Source organism: Camelus dromedarius, chromosome 1 (assembly GCF_036321535.1).
Source record: "Camelus dromedarius isolate mCamDro1 chromosome 1, mCamDro1.pat, whole genome shotgun sequence".
Classification (NCBI taxonomy): domain Eukaryota; kingdom Metazoa; phylum Chordata; class Mammalia; order Artiodactyla; family Camelidae; genus Camelus; species Camelus dromedarius.
Genome location: NC_087436.1, coordinates 20,038,486 through 20,051,417, shown reverse-complemented (window position 1 = coordinate 20,051,417; position 12,932 = coordinate 20,038,486). Strand labels below are relative to the sequence as shown.

The following is a 12,932-nucleotide window of genomic DNA, read 5'->3' as shown; positions in this document are numbered from 1 at the left end:
ATCAGCTTTGAGCCAGAAGTGCTACTGAAGGGAATTAAAAGGCGAAGCCAAGGATCAGATAGTCAATACAAGCCCACTGGATAAATTTGCTCACCACCAGTGGACACTGGTCTGTTGACAGTCTCTTCGTGGAAACGTGTCCATTTGTAGGGCTGCAAATCAGACAGACTGTCCTTAAACGGGGTTCAAGAGCTTCAGAGGAAAAACGTTCTCAAGTTCTTTTTCACATCTGCCCTTTAAAGAGTTCAGTCTTATTTGTTCTGCCTACGCTAAGGTGGACTTCCACTTGCGTTACTATGAATTTTCTTTCCAAGTGTTTTGGTTGTGGCTTTTCCCTCCTCTGGTTCATCGTATGCTCATCGATGCTCAACAAAGAACAAAGCAATAGCTAATAAAAATTAAAATCAAATATCATCAGGCTGCAATACAACAAACAGACATTGTTCAACCATTCAACTTGCTCTTCTCTTAGACTCTGCTAAGACTGATTCTAGCCAGTTTTGTTTGATTAAAAGCTTCTCTCCAGCAGAAGCAATTTACGAAGAGCGAGGTGGGATGCAGACCGTGCGGCACCTGGAGCAGCACTCATGGGCTGTCCTGTTCCCACCTCTTGTCCTTGGCACTGGACCTGTGTCCTTCTAGGATGAGCCCATGTTATGCTTGCAAAGAGTACACTGACCTCTTTGATTCTTGTTCCAGGAGATGCAATATGTACCGGTGGGGGAGGTTCTATATAGAATGAGCCACATCAAAGCCCAGATGAGACAGCATGTGTAAGATCTTCTTGGGCTATTCCCTAACCACACATAACAAATTCCAAGTCCCTAAAGCAGTTACTTGGAATTCTTTTTATAGTATATGGCCTTTTACAAGGATGGCAGTGTCCAGGAGAGTATTTTCAAGAAACAATGATATTCGAAGAGGCAGCATGAATATGGTTTGTCATGTTACTTCAGGAATGTTTGTGTCCATTTTAAATATCTTCTTTTTCTCCTATTCTTTCAGTCTCACTTTTCTTCTATGACATCTTATCCAAACCTTGAAAGACTTCTAAAAGTAATAAGAACTCCCCAGACTACCCAAAAGTCACATCTTCACACAGGGATGTCTTAAAGCATTAACAGGATGATGCCACTTCTCTGTTTCCTGTCAATGAAATCCTAATTATTTATCAAGAAGGTCTTACACAAATGTGACCCTGCCTATCTTTCCAGTTTCATTTCATGCCTCTTCCTTTTTGCTTACTCTGTTCCAGTTACATTGGCTTCTTTCAGGAACTTGACACACTAAGCCATTTCCCACCTCAGGACCTTTGCACATACATGCTCTTTACTAGAATGCAATTATCCTGGCTCTGCTGTGCTGTATCCTTCTGGTTTGAAATTAGATGTCACCTCTTCAGAGAGGTTTTCCCTGGCCACAATATTTAAAGTAAGGTCTTCACACTCTTCCCATTTTTAATTTCTATCTTAGTGCCTAGTTGAGTGTTATTTTGTTTACTTGCTTATTATCTCTTTCCTATTCTAGAACATAAGCTTCATAAGAGCAGAACTTGTCTGTCTTGTCTCTGTATCTCCAGCACCAGGGACAGGGCTCAACACACACAAATGTCTTACAATTGTATGGAACAATTGGATAATTGTTGAACAGTGGTTTTTATGGACCTTCCACGGCTGACATTTTCTTTCCCACAAAGATTTCCTTAGAGAGGCAGTTTCTTACATATAATTTGTCTTCCCGAAGGGAATTTGTATTTTTAAAAATTAGGATGTCATTTTTACAGATGCAACCTTTCAAAAACTTGTATTTCCGATGGCAGGCTTTAGGATCCTGTGTGGCAGCACATGAAATGGTCATACTTCAAAAACGGAATGAATAAATCACACGTGGCCCTGTTGCATATGTACGTAATCTTCGTTATACACACTCCTCCATCCCCCACCCAGGTTCTGTACAGGGTTAAGGAGGTACAGCCAGGCAAACCCAAATCTGAAACAGACACACACGGTCGTGTAAACAAGAGATGGTTAAGGAGGGGGGAGTAGAGCTCAGTGGTAGAGCACATGCTCAGCATGCATGAGGTTCTGAGTTGAGGCCCCAGTACCTCCATCAAAAAAAAAAAAATTATATAAATAAACCTAATCACCTCCCCCCTCCAAAAAATAAAGATAAAATAAATGTTAAAAAAATAGTAATAATAAAGCGAGAGATGGTGAGTGTGATTTGGGGTGAGAGGGAGAGGAGAGAGGGCAGGGGAAGAACTTTCTGCTGTTTAGTACTGTAGGTGTCCTGTGGCTTCCATGCTCTGTTCACTTTGTTTCCATAATGTCTCAGGGATGTGTCCCCTTGTGCTGTTTTGAGATGATTTCCAAAGCTCAGTGCTCCTGGAGGCTGGGTGCAGAGTCAAGGTGGAAGCAGGTGGGTAAGGGCGTGCCCCAGGAGAGGGGCTTTCGCAGCAGGTGTTCACGTCTGCCTGACGAAGGAACGATAGGCCGGCCGTGGGGTGGAATCGCGAAGGGGTAGATGGCAGTTGGATGTGGCATCCTGCCCGCAGCTCCCCTGGGAGACTCACAGCTGCCCGGTGCAGGCTCCTCCCCACGCAGGCCAGCTGCTCCCGGACAGAGGCCTGGGGAGGAATCCTGTGTTCTTAAGTATGGGACGGGGGTCACAGGAAGGACTCCCACCTCCTCCGCTTCAGCTACTGGGAGAAACCCTGGAATGAAGCCGTCCCCGCTAGCCACAAAGTAATCCTCCTCTGCCTCCTCCCGGCTGTGACCCCATGCATTCCTGCGCCTGTCACCTGAGTTGTTCCTCCCGGAGGTTCCACACTTTTTTCCCTCCTGCCACCTGCACCAAGAATGTTCTCGGTCTTTCTCCTCCCATCCCCCACCCGCCACCTGTTGCCTGACGCGGATGGATGTCACCACTCCCCTCCCGGAGCAAGCGCTCCAGGTCCGTTCTGCTGGGGGCAGAGGACTCCTCAGGCTTGAGCATGTGCATCCTCCCTGGCTTTTCCTAGGGCCACTTTTGTGTGCCTGCCACGGTTAACAAAGGCAAGCTGCCCCTGGGCATGGGTGAGGACCAATCACCACCGTCCTCCGCCTCCCTCTCCCACTGTGGAGCTTGACAGCCCCGGGCTGCCCAGGGTGTGCCCAGAAGGGAGCGAGGTGACTTAGAACAAGCCTTCCCTGCCGCGGGGTTCCCATGTTCACTCCTGGTGCGGGCTGTCACAGCAGAAGGGTCTTCTAATGCCAGGATTTAGTTTGCTTTCTGGCTAATTTGCACGCCTGGTTGTGGGAAGTGCATACATTTCTTTTAAACTACATAAAGGAAAAAGTTCACGTCGGCCACCCATAAATCTAGACAGCCTGGGAAGCAGTTTGCCCGGGACTGAGGTTCTCACCAGCCTCAAAATGACAGACACGCCGGGTGATGGCCAGCACACCCCAGAGAATCCCAGGACAGGCCCCAGATTCAGGAAATACTGCTCTCCCTTTCAGGTGCTGGGGATTTGGTTTTGCTCTGTTTGAAATTAGGGAACAGTCTAAGAAATGGTTAAACGGGTTGGCCAGAAAATATTCAAGTGTAAGGCAACAGTTTCCAAATTCCCCACAGAGACTGGACACAAGGGAACACTGGCAGCCAAGCCTGTTATTAAGAAGGTCACAAGATGCCATCTGTTACTGTGCATACTTTAATGTTCAAGCATAACGTCAACTAGGAAGTGGCTGCAGTTGCTTTTGCCTGTGAACTTAAAAGACAGCGCGACAGTGGGCACTGCAGCGATCTCAGCGGGTTTGTGGGGACAAGCCCTGCGTCCGCCTACGGGATGGGCTGGAGCTCTGTGGGGAGACGAAGGGAAGAAGGCACCATTTTCGGTCTGTCCTTGGTTAAGGCTCAACTGTAATTTGAGACGCTGCTGGTTTTCCTCATCTTTTTCTGCCTGGTTTTGGCTAAAATCTACAAAACGGGATTACAGCACTCCTTTGCCTATAACTATGAAAGTTAGGCAGGTAAATGAAGGCCTTATTCTTTTATTCGCAACTTTAAAAAATGTTCAATTCATAGAAAAGCACAAAACACAATCAGTATTTACGTACTCTCTGCCTAGATTCTCCAATCATTAACGTGTGGCCACAGTTAACAGTCAGCTTGATCACAGTCTCTCCACATTGATACTTGCATGTGGTACTTCTTTGCTGAACTATTGAGAGTAAATTACAGATGTCATAACAGTATGTCCTTAAATACTTCAGCATGTGCCTCCTAGGAGTAAGGATGTTCTCTTATATAACCATAATACTATTATCACACTCAAGAAACAATATTGATAGAATTAACTTTCCCCCAATGTACAGACCATTAAATCCTTATTCTTTAGGATCCATCAGGAAAAGATTCGCTCTGTCGTCTGTCCCAAAGGTTAGCAATTCTCTTTAAGATGCCTCATATTTTTGAGGCACTTTGAAAAGTTTGATGAAAGCTCTGGGCCCCATTTTCAGAAAAATATCCATAAAGACACTTCCATGTCTACAAGCCAACAACGCATACATTTTGGATCCCTCCAGGGTGTCCATAAGACTCTAGGTTAAGTGTTGTTAATCTTTGATCTAAATTCTCCTCTTTTGTGAACACACTATTTATAATTACAGTTCTCAGAAAAGATTAAAAACGATTTTTCTTCACTTTCCAACATTATGTTTTGTGTTCATGCCAAGGAAATCAAGGTTGCAAGGAACTTAGAGATGGGTAGGCAGGGGATCATATGATCCCCTAATCTATGCAAAGGAAACAGAATCACAAATACAGCTGAGAGCTGTACTATGACAGACACCCAGCAGGTGGACTACATGATTAGAAGACCCAGAAGAGTATTTCCAAACTTGAGCTGCTTTGTTTCTGAAAGAGTGGATCCTCGCAAACCCACACTTGCTTTCTTGATAGTTTACTTTTAAAACCAGATACCTATAGCACTACATCAGAGTTGGCACCACATTTATGGACTTAAGACACAAGTAGAATTTGTTGGCAGTTACTGACATTGTAAGTTTCATCAACAGAATCGCCCAATTTGGTTACAGTTCTAGGACAGGGAAGTGGAAGCAGGGAGGTGGATACTTGCTAGCAAATTAGGGTCACATTAAATGTCCTTAAGAAAGGCCAGCTGTGACTGCCAAGGTCAAGTTGCACTGTGGGCTCTATTTTGTCAACTGTTAACTTGTAAAGAAAAAAAATCGTCAGCTGACCATACGCCAACGTATTGTGAGCTTGCTGGTGTTCCTCTCCATAAACAGATGGAAGAAAATGAGACATTTCTAGCTCGGTTAGAAAGATGACCAAGTTTGGCTAAAAGATGGGCATAAATGTGTAAATCCCTCATGCAACGGTCTGGCACAAATTCTAATGCCTGTCCCCCCTCCCCCATAATCCATCAAACGCCTCAAAATTACTTTCTGTAAAGCTTTTATAGTATAGAATCATCTCATTCACTAATTAATGATTACCTCATATAATTCTTGAAAGAAAGAGTGACAAAAAACTAGTCAAAGCCTCTGGCAGGCCTATGGGATTTATAAAAGTCTTATAGAGTTTTGAAAGGCTAAGAATTCACAGCCAGTGGAATAATCAGAGCTAATTGTGCAGGATGAACTTCTTAGCCACCTGCTTTAACTGTAGCTGTGAAAAGTGGGTTTTTCTTAAATTTAGCTGAGTAACTATTGAACTCTTTATTTGACTTTAGCTTAAGATATCCTGTTTTTAAAAGTTTATCAGCATAAAATAGCACAAATAATGAGTATTTGCCAAAAGCTATTCCACTCCCTTGACTCATCCCTGATTACCAGACCCCATTCTATTATGCCAAGCCAAACCCTCTTTTTCTTTATAAATCAAGTTTTATGTATTTTCAATCAAACTTAAACTTTTTCTTATTTATTTATTTTTAATCAAAATACTCCAGAGAACTCAACATGATTAGTCATTAGGAAAATGCAAATTAAAACACAACGAGATACCTTTTCACATCCATAAGAATGGCTATACTCACAAAGACAGAAAATAACAAATGTTGGTGAGGATGTGGAGAAACCGGAACCTTCATTCATTGCCACTGGGAATGTAAACTAGCCCAGCCACTTTGGAAAACACCTTGACAGTTTCTTTAAAAGTTAAACATAAATTTACCATTGGATCCAACAATTCCACCAATTTCATTTCTCCAACGTTCACTCAAGAGAAATGAAAACATACGTCTCCACAAAGGTTTGCACATGAATGTTCTCTGCAGTATTATCTATAACAGTGAAAGCTGGAAAGACCCCCACATCCACCCATTGGTGAATCAGTGGGAATACTACCCATCAATAAAACGAACAGAATACTAGGATAGCTGGAACGTGGATGAACCTCAAAAATATTATGCTACATAAAAGACCACATAGTGTATGATTCCATTTACATGAACTGTCCAATAAAGGCAAATCTGTACATAGAGAAAGTAGGTTAGTAGTTTTCTGGGGCTGGAGGAAAGGAGATTAGCCATACACGGACATGAGGGATTTTACTGAGTAACGAAAATACTCTAATACCAGATTATGGTATTATGGTGACAGTTGTATAACTTGATAAATTTACTTAAAATCACTGAACTGTACACTTAAAGTAGGTCAGCTTTATGGTAAGTTATCCCTCAGTAAAATTATTTTTAAAAATACACTAGAGCTCCTTCAGACCTTGAGAAAAATGTACAGTTTTAGAGTTTCGGCACAGTCTTGGTTCCCTTTGATTCTAAGAGTATAAACTGTGTATCACAGAAGAATTCTCCAGGTATAAGTTTAATTCTCCTAGCTTCCGGTTTTGCAGGTAGGGTGGTGCCTGAAACAAGTCCATCCTAACAACAGGTAAAAAGCTGAAAAGACTGAAAAATCAACATCTCTTCTTGGATCCTTAATAGAGGGGAGGACACAGGGCAAACTGCCACCCCCGGGACTGGAGAGACAGACAGGTGAATACAGGGAATCACGGCTTACCGGAGCAGAGACTCACAAGGGGAAATGATCACAGGAACCAGTGCAGGGTTGGAACATCTGAACAGTAGTTGACAAACTGTTGGAGGCTCAATGTAGGTTCATCAGTTGTAACAGGGTACCACTCTGCTGGGGGAATGTTGATAATGTGGAGGCTATGCATGTGGGGGGCAGGGGGATATGGGAATTCTGTGGATCTTTCAGTTTTCCCATGAACCTAAGAAAATAAAATAAAATCTTGAAAATAGAAGAGCATTTGAAAGGTTAACTGTTCTTTTTTTATGGGGGAGAGGGGACATAAAGAATTATTTCGTAGCTGAATTAAAATGTAAGAAAATTCATAAAGACTGAAACACAATCTGTATTTTAGACTTACTTCAGAAAAATATAGAGGAAGCCAAAGGACATGTAAAACTGAATTAGTCTGATAACATTTTTTAATTTTAGACTCAAATAATTTCAATGTCTCCTTAGCTGTTATCAGTATGTTTTTCTTTTTAATATAATACTGAAATATATACCATAAAAAACATTTTTACCCACCCAGCCTGGAAGCTCCAGAATATTTACTATGAATTGACTTTTAGTCACAGCTTTGTCTTACCTCTTACTTTTTGTAGGTCAGATTCTAAAGGGAAATAAGTGACACCTGTACAATTTACTGGTATAGCCTAATCGGGAATGTAAGAAATTTTATTCTAACACTGGGTTTGATTCTGGTTTTCCCTCTTCATCTGCATGCAGGATTTTTCCCTCATATAACTGGTTCCTTTAAAAATTCATTTGACGTCAAGCACAGAGTGGTAAGTCCAACATTTCTCAGTGATCATTTACACGTAGAGAACTTCAATGATTGCATACTGCATATTATTCATAAAAACGAACTGGAGGGGGTTGGAGTTATTGTTTAATAATATTCATTTATCAAACTTTTACTTCTGAGTGCTTATTAGGTGCACAGCTTTCTTCTGGGTGATGGAGATACAAAGATAACCAACTTGATGACCGTGAACTGAGGATGCTGTGCTTTTTTTTATAGTCACCAACTTCTCCTCTTTCCCATGTGTGACAATCACTATACATAATACATTGACAGTTAAAAACAAAAACAGCTTTTCTCTGATTGAAAACTTTCAAATGATACAGAGAAAATAGAGACCAAAGGAAAAATCACCTGAAAACCTTCCCTTTGCCCCAGGAGTAATCACCACTAACATTTTAGTGACCATCCCTCAAAGGTCTATGCTTATGCACACATAAAGATGCACACATGGAGTTCACGGATGGCATCCACTGTCCTCTGCAGTCTAATCACTGTATTTTCATGGACATCTTTCACTGTTAACACAATTATTACCATTTTAATGGAATCATGATATTCCATTGACTGGAAATATTGCAATTTAAAAATACCCCATATTGCTGTGCATTTAGGGTTTTCAAATTTGTAACTATTATAAAAAATGCTGTGATGAGTAAATTTGAATATGAATTCTTATAATTGTACAATCATCACCTCAGGGTACTTTCCCATAAGTAGAATTCTTGGGTCAGAAGGTATGCTTATTTTAAATTTTGATGTACAGCCAAATTGCCTTCCAGAAAATTGGCCTCATGAACCAGCAGTCAACAAGAGTGTCTGTTTTCCTATATTTCCTATAAAACTGGCTTTAAAAAAATAATTTTAATATTTTCCAATTTGATAGATGAAGATATTTCAATTTCCTTTTAATTTTCATTTCTTTGACTATCAGTGAGGTGGAGTGGCTTCTATTTACTGGTTATTCATAGCTCTTTGGTGAATTTATAGTCAATTCTCATTATTTGAGGTAGTTATGTTTCTAAAGCCTCCACTAACACTGAATCAGTGAATACTGAACCATGGCTCCTAAGGGAAATGTAGGGTCAGGTTCCTGTGAGCCTCTGGTCACACCATTTTCACCAATTGATCAATACGTAAGTTTGTTTTATGTGTTTCTTTTTAATGATACCTTATTTACTATATATTGTTGATTAACACTGAACTTGCAGCCAACAGCAGTATAACCCATGCCTAAATGAAGCTTACCTAACAGACATTTTTTCCATGAGGCACATCACAGCCTTCCTGCACTTAGGAATCCTAAGTGCCATCTAGCACATCCACCCTGCATTCAGGGGCCATTTTAAACATGAAATCATTAACAAAAAACATGAAAAGGCAGAACATGTGGCACTAAATAGGATGCAAAAAGGTCATTTGTTTACAGTACGACAGCTGAAACAAGAAGGCAGCGTGTGTTCTTAACCTGCACCGAGAACGTGCGTGTCAGGTGACTCAAATTGTTTGCCACTCCCGGCATGGCCTTCAGTGATCTCAAAAATGCTGCGAGTACTCACTTGGGGTTACAGCTGAATTTTAGCAAGTGGGCAAATTCTCAAATTTGGAATCCATGGGCAATGAGAACTGACTGTATTCACTTCCTTTGCCCATTTTTCTACCAGGGTTCTTAGCTTTTTCCTATTGGTTTGTATGAGCTATTTGTGTCTAAGGAGAGTCATCTTTTGCTGTCCAGTTTTATAAATATTTTCTCCAATTTTGTCTTTCCACTTTATTGTTAGTATCTATTGCTACAGTGGCTTTTGACAGCATTATCAAAGTGCCTTCTGGAAGGGGAGGACAACACTGGCAATGGAATTTTACTAAATTTCTACTGTTGTGAAGTGTATTTATTGTGTGGTGTATTTATTTTTCTCTCTTTTTCGCAGGCACACCAAATTCTGTCTCCATCAGATTATGAAAGACCACGTAAGTCCTGTCCGAAACTGCCACTTTACATCCATGTTCTGCCTGTATTTTAACTATGATCTTCAGCTGAGATTTCCATCCCTTCCCGAGTCTGAGGCCACGCAAAGCCTTTTGCATTGCTGCCTCCTTCCTCCCATCACATACCCTGTCACTTTATTGTACGCCTCTGTCCTAACAGTAAGGACAGCAGGATGCAGAAATAAAAGGAGCGGCAGCTCTGAAAGAAAGCGCACGTGTGAGAAGGGTGTGGTGGTGGCGAAGTTGGGGGTGGGGGGGTGGGTAGTGTATATGCAACTACTGACTGAAAAATGGTTTGGGAATGTCAGTACAGCTGGCTTACTCATACTATGGTAGGCTCTACCGGAAGCACTAACATCCACATCGGCTGGCTGTCTCTTTACGCTAGGTATGAGAATTAAAAAGCCAGCACCTACGATCCTGATGAAGTATAATCGACTAAGGAAAGAGTTCCTGAAGCATGTAAGAATCTTTTTACTTGTCACCCCTGGGGTATCAGTAATTTTGCACAGTGTGGTGGTGGTGGTGGTGGGGGTGGCGTCCGTATGTTAAGAGTTGACATGAAAGTAATCCCTAATTTACAATCATGTGACAGAAATGACTATAGAAATAGACTATTCTGATACGCAGTCTTTCTAGAAGCATCCTGAACATTTCTTGTTTAGATCTCTCCGGTTAGTTTGGAAGGAAGCTCAAAGGGGCTTATAGGGACTGAAATTTCTCTTGTACTGTCCGAATTCTCACCACTGACAGCAGGGCTTTGCTGGACTCAGGCAGTAAAGATTGTCCTTCCATCCTGGGGACCCACCGTGGGTGCCCAGTGTCCTGGGCTCACTCACTGCATGAGCCCATTCTGCCACCCAGTATCAACTGTCCCTGCATCCTACATGGCCCTCCAGAGCAAGGGCTCTGTCCTGCCTGATGAGACGTTCTCAAAACTCAGTAGTTTTTAACAGGATGTTAAAATGGAATTCTTCTTCCGTCTTAGGAGTCCTGGCAGAGACTCCAGGAGAATGAGTTGAAAGAAAGAATAAAAACTGGTTTCTACCAGCACCCTACTGACTTCACCTCATTTAACATAAAAGTTACAACATTTTTTGCTATCCTATTACTTCTGTTTATTCGGATTTCTCTTTAAATTGACTTTAAAAAGTTTGGCCTCACCCTAAGTAATTATATTTACAATACCACAGGTTTGGTATGTTAGTAATGTGCATGAGGTTAAAAAAAAAAAAAACCTGACCATTAAAATAAAAAAATGTTATTCAAGTACCAACTAACAGTATCACAAGAACCACCAGTCTCTCTACATATATCACCTTGGAAAATGCTAGTCTATGGGCATCAACTAGCTAATCTAATCTGGTATTTTAGCTAGTGGGACAGGGTTGGATAGCCCCAGCCCCGCTCCGTTCCCAGGTAACTAATCTGCTTAATGGTGGCCTTCCAGAAATGGTGCATTTTTCTTCATTTTTCTGTTTTAGGACCTGGTAACTTTCCTCAAGCATCTCAAGCACAGGAAGGCAGGGCTGTGGTGGGCTGTGCAGGGAGTTTTGGGGGGGCATTTGAAGCTGGGCAGCCCACCGAATGTTATATTATGTGGGCAGCCAGGGATCTCCCTTCACTGTAGGGCTGGGGCATGCTTCTAGGAAGGGTAGCTGATTTCCTGAAAGTATATTTACTGCTAGCTGGCCTCCTGGGAGTTGCATGGGAGAATCATTAATTATTGTTAAATAAATAAACCCCTCTTGCTGCAGAGCTGTAGTGGTGCCAAGCAATTCCACTGCCAGTGTCCGCAGCTGTTCTGGGGAACAGTTGTCCGTCTCTTTGAGGTACTTCCCCGACCCCCTCCCCTAAAGTGAATTTTTCTATACTCACAGTAGTCTCTTTTAAGTCAACAAATTAATGACATTACATCTGCTAATGTTTTTACGGTGCAACAACAGGCTAAAAGCACACACACACACACACACACACACACACACGAGGCACAAGCCACACAATTAATATGGGGTACTTGTTTGGGAAACCTTGAGCCTGGAAGTCCAACTGAAAAATAAATCATGACTTTTAATTTTAGGACAAGGCAAAAATCTTCATTTTTTAAAATAGGCACTGTATTTGGGGAAAGGGGAACAAGCATTGAGATGTAAAATATACAAATTCCTGCATCAGCAACAGGGAGGGCTTGAATGAAATTTTCCACCATCACTAAGGACATTCTCACTTTAAAAAGTATTTGCTTGGTGTCTAATGACATTGGTAACCACCTTCTAAATATTTATATTTTGGGGTCCTATCTTTAATAAGTTCATGATGGAAAACTGGGAAGCAGAGAAATCCATGCACAGGAATGCCTGGCCCAAAGGGGTGGTAGGGAAGACGGGGGAAAGAATCTTACCTCTGAAGGATGATTACCGGGCAGTAGGCAAGCAGTGAATGGTTCGGTTATTGGTTATTGATTTCCAAGAGGTTTCTTGCCTTTCCCCCCTCTCCCCAATAATGGTCTGCCTTCCTGACAGACACACGATATATGAAACAGGCATGTTGAAGGAGATGGAAGAAAATGCAGGACCAATCCCAAGTCCTGCTATTAAATGGCAATTTGATTCCCAATTCTGTGCAAAAAATAACCCTAGCGGATGGGCAAGTGCTGACAACCAGGCCATTTTCCTCCAGCTTCAGAAACCATGTAATTCTACAAGCAAGACCAGCTCATCAGAAGACTCAGAAGCTGATCAATACTCTGTTTACAGTCTGGGAGGACCGTCCCCATCATTTTGCTGAGTTGGAAAACGAAGCCACAAAGCTGGAGGCCCAGAGCTTGCTTAACGACTTGAAGGTATGAAAACGCCTGCTTCCCGGCCTGGGCAGGCTGGCTTTCTTGGGCACTTCCCTGGGCTTCAAACGCCTTCATCCCTCAATTTTTTACCCTCGCTCTTAAATTGGAAGAAGGGACAAAAGTATCGCTATAATCATTATTAAATTTTCGTTTAAAATAAATACTTGAAACCACACTTCTCTGCAAGAACCACAGAAATGGTGCTGTGGCCCCGACAGCTGTGGGCTGCAGCGTCCAACGAGCCAGACCCGTCCATCTG

The 12,932-nt window shown here is 42.0% G+C and overlaps 1 protein-coding gene across 1 annotated transcript in view; it reads left to right on the top strand.

Annotated features, from left to right (window-relative positions):
* The window catches only part of C1H4orf51 (chromosome 1 C4orf51 homolog), a 37,286-nt gene extending 24,494 nt beyond the window's left edge, over positions 1-12,792 (top strand). The window contains exons 3-6 of the mRNA XM_064492438.1: positions 7,770-7,828; positions 9,774-9,813; positions 10,220-10,293; positions 12,511-12,792. Coding sequence (XP_064348508.1) covers positions 7,770-7,828; positions 9,774-9,813; positions 10,220-10,293; positions 12,511-12,618 — 281 coding nt within the window. The 3' untranslated portion in view covers positions 12,619-12,792. The remainder of the gene's footprint in view (positions 1-7,769; positions 7,829-9,773; positions 9,814-10,219; positions 10,294-12,510) is intronic.
* The last annotated feature ends 140 nt before the right edge of the window (positions 12,793-12,932 follow it).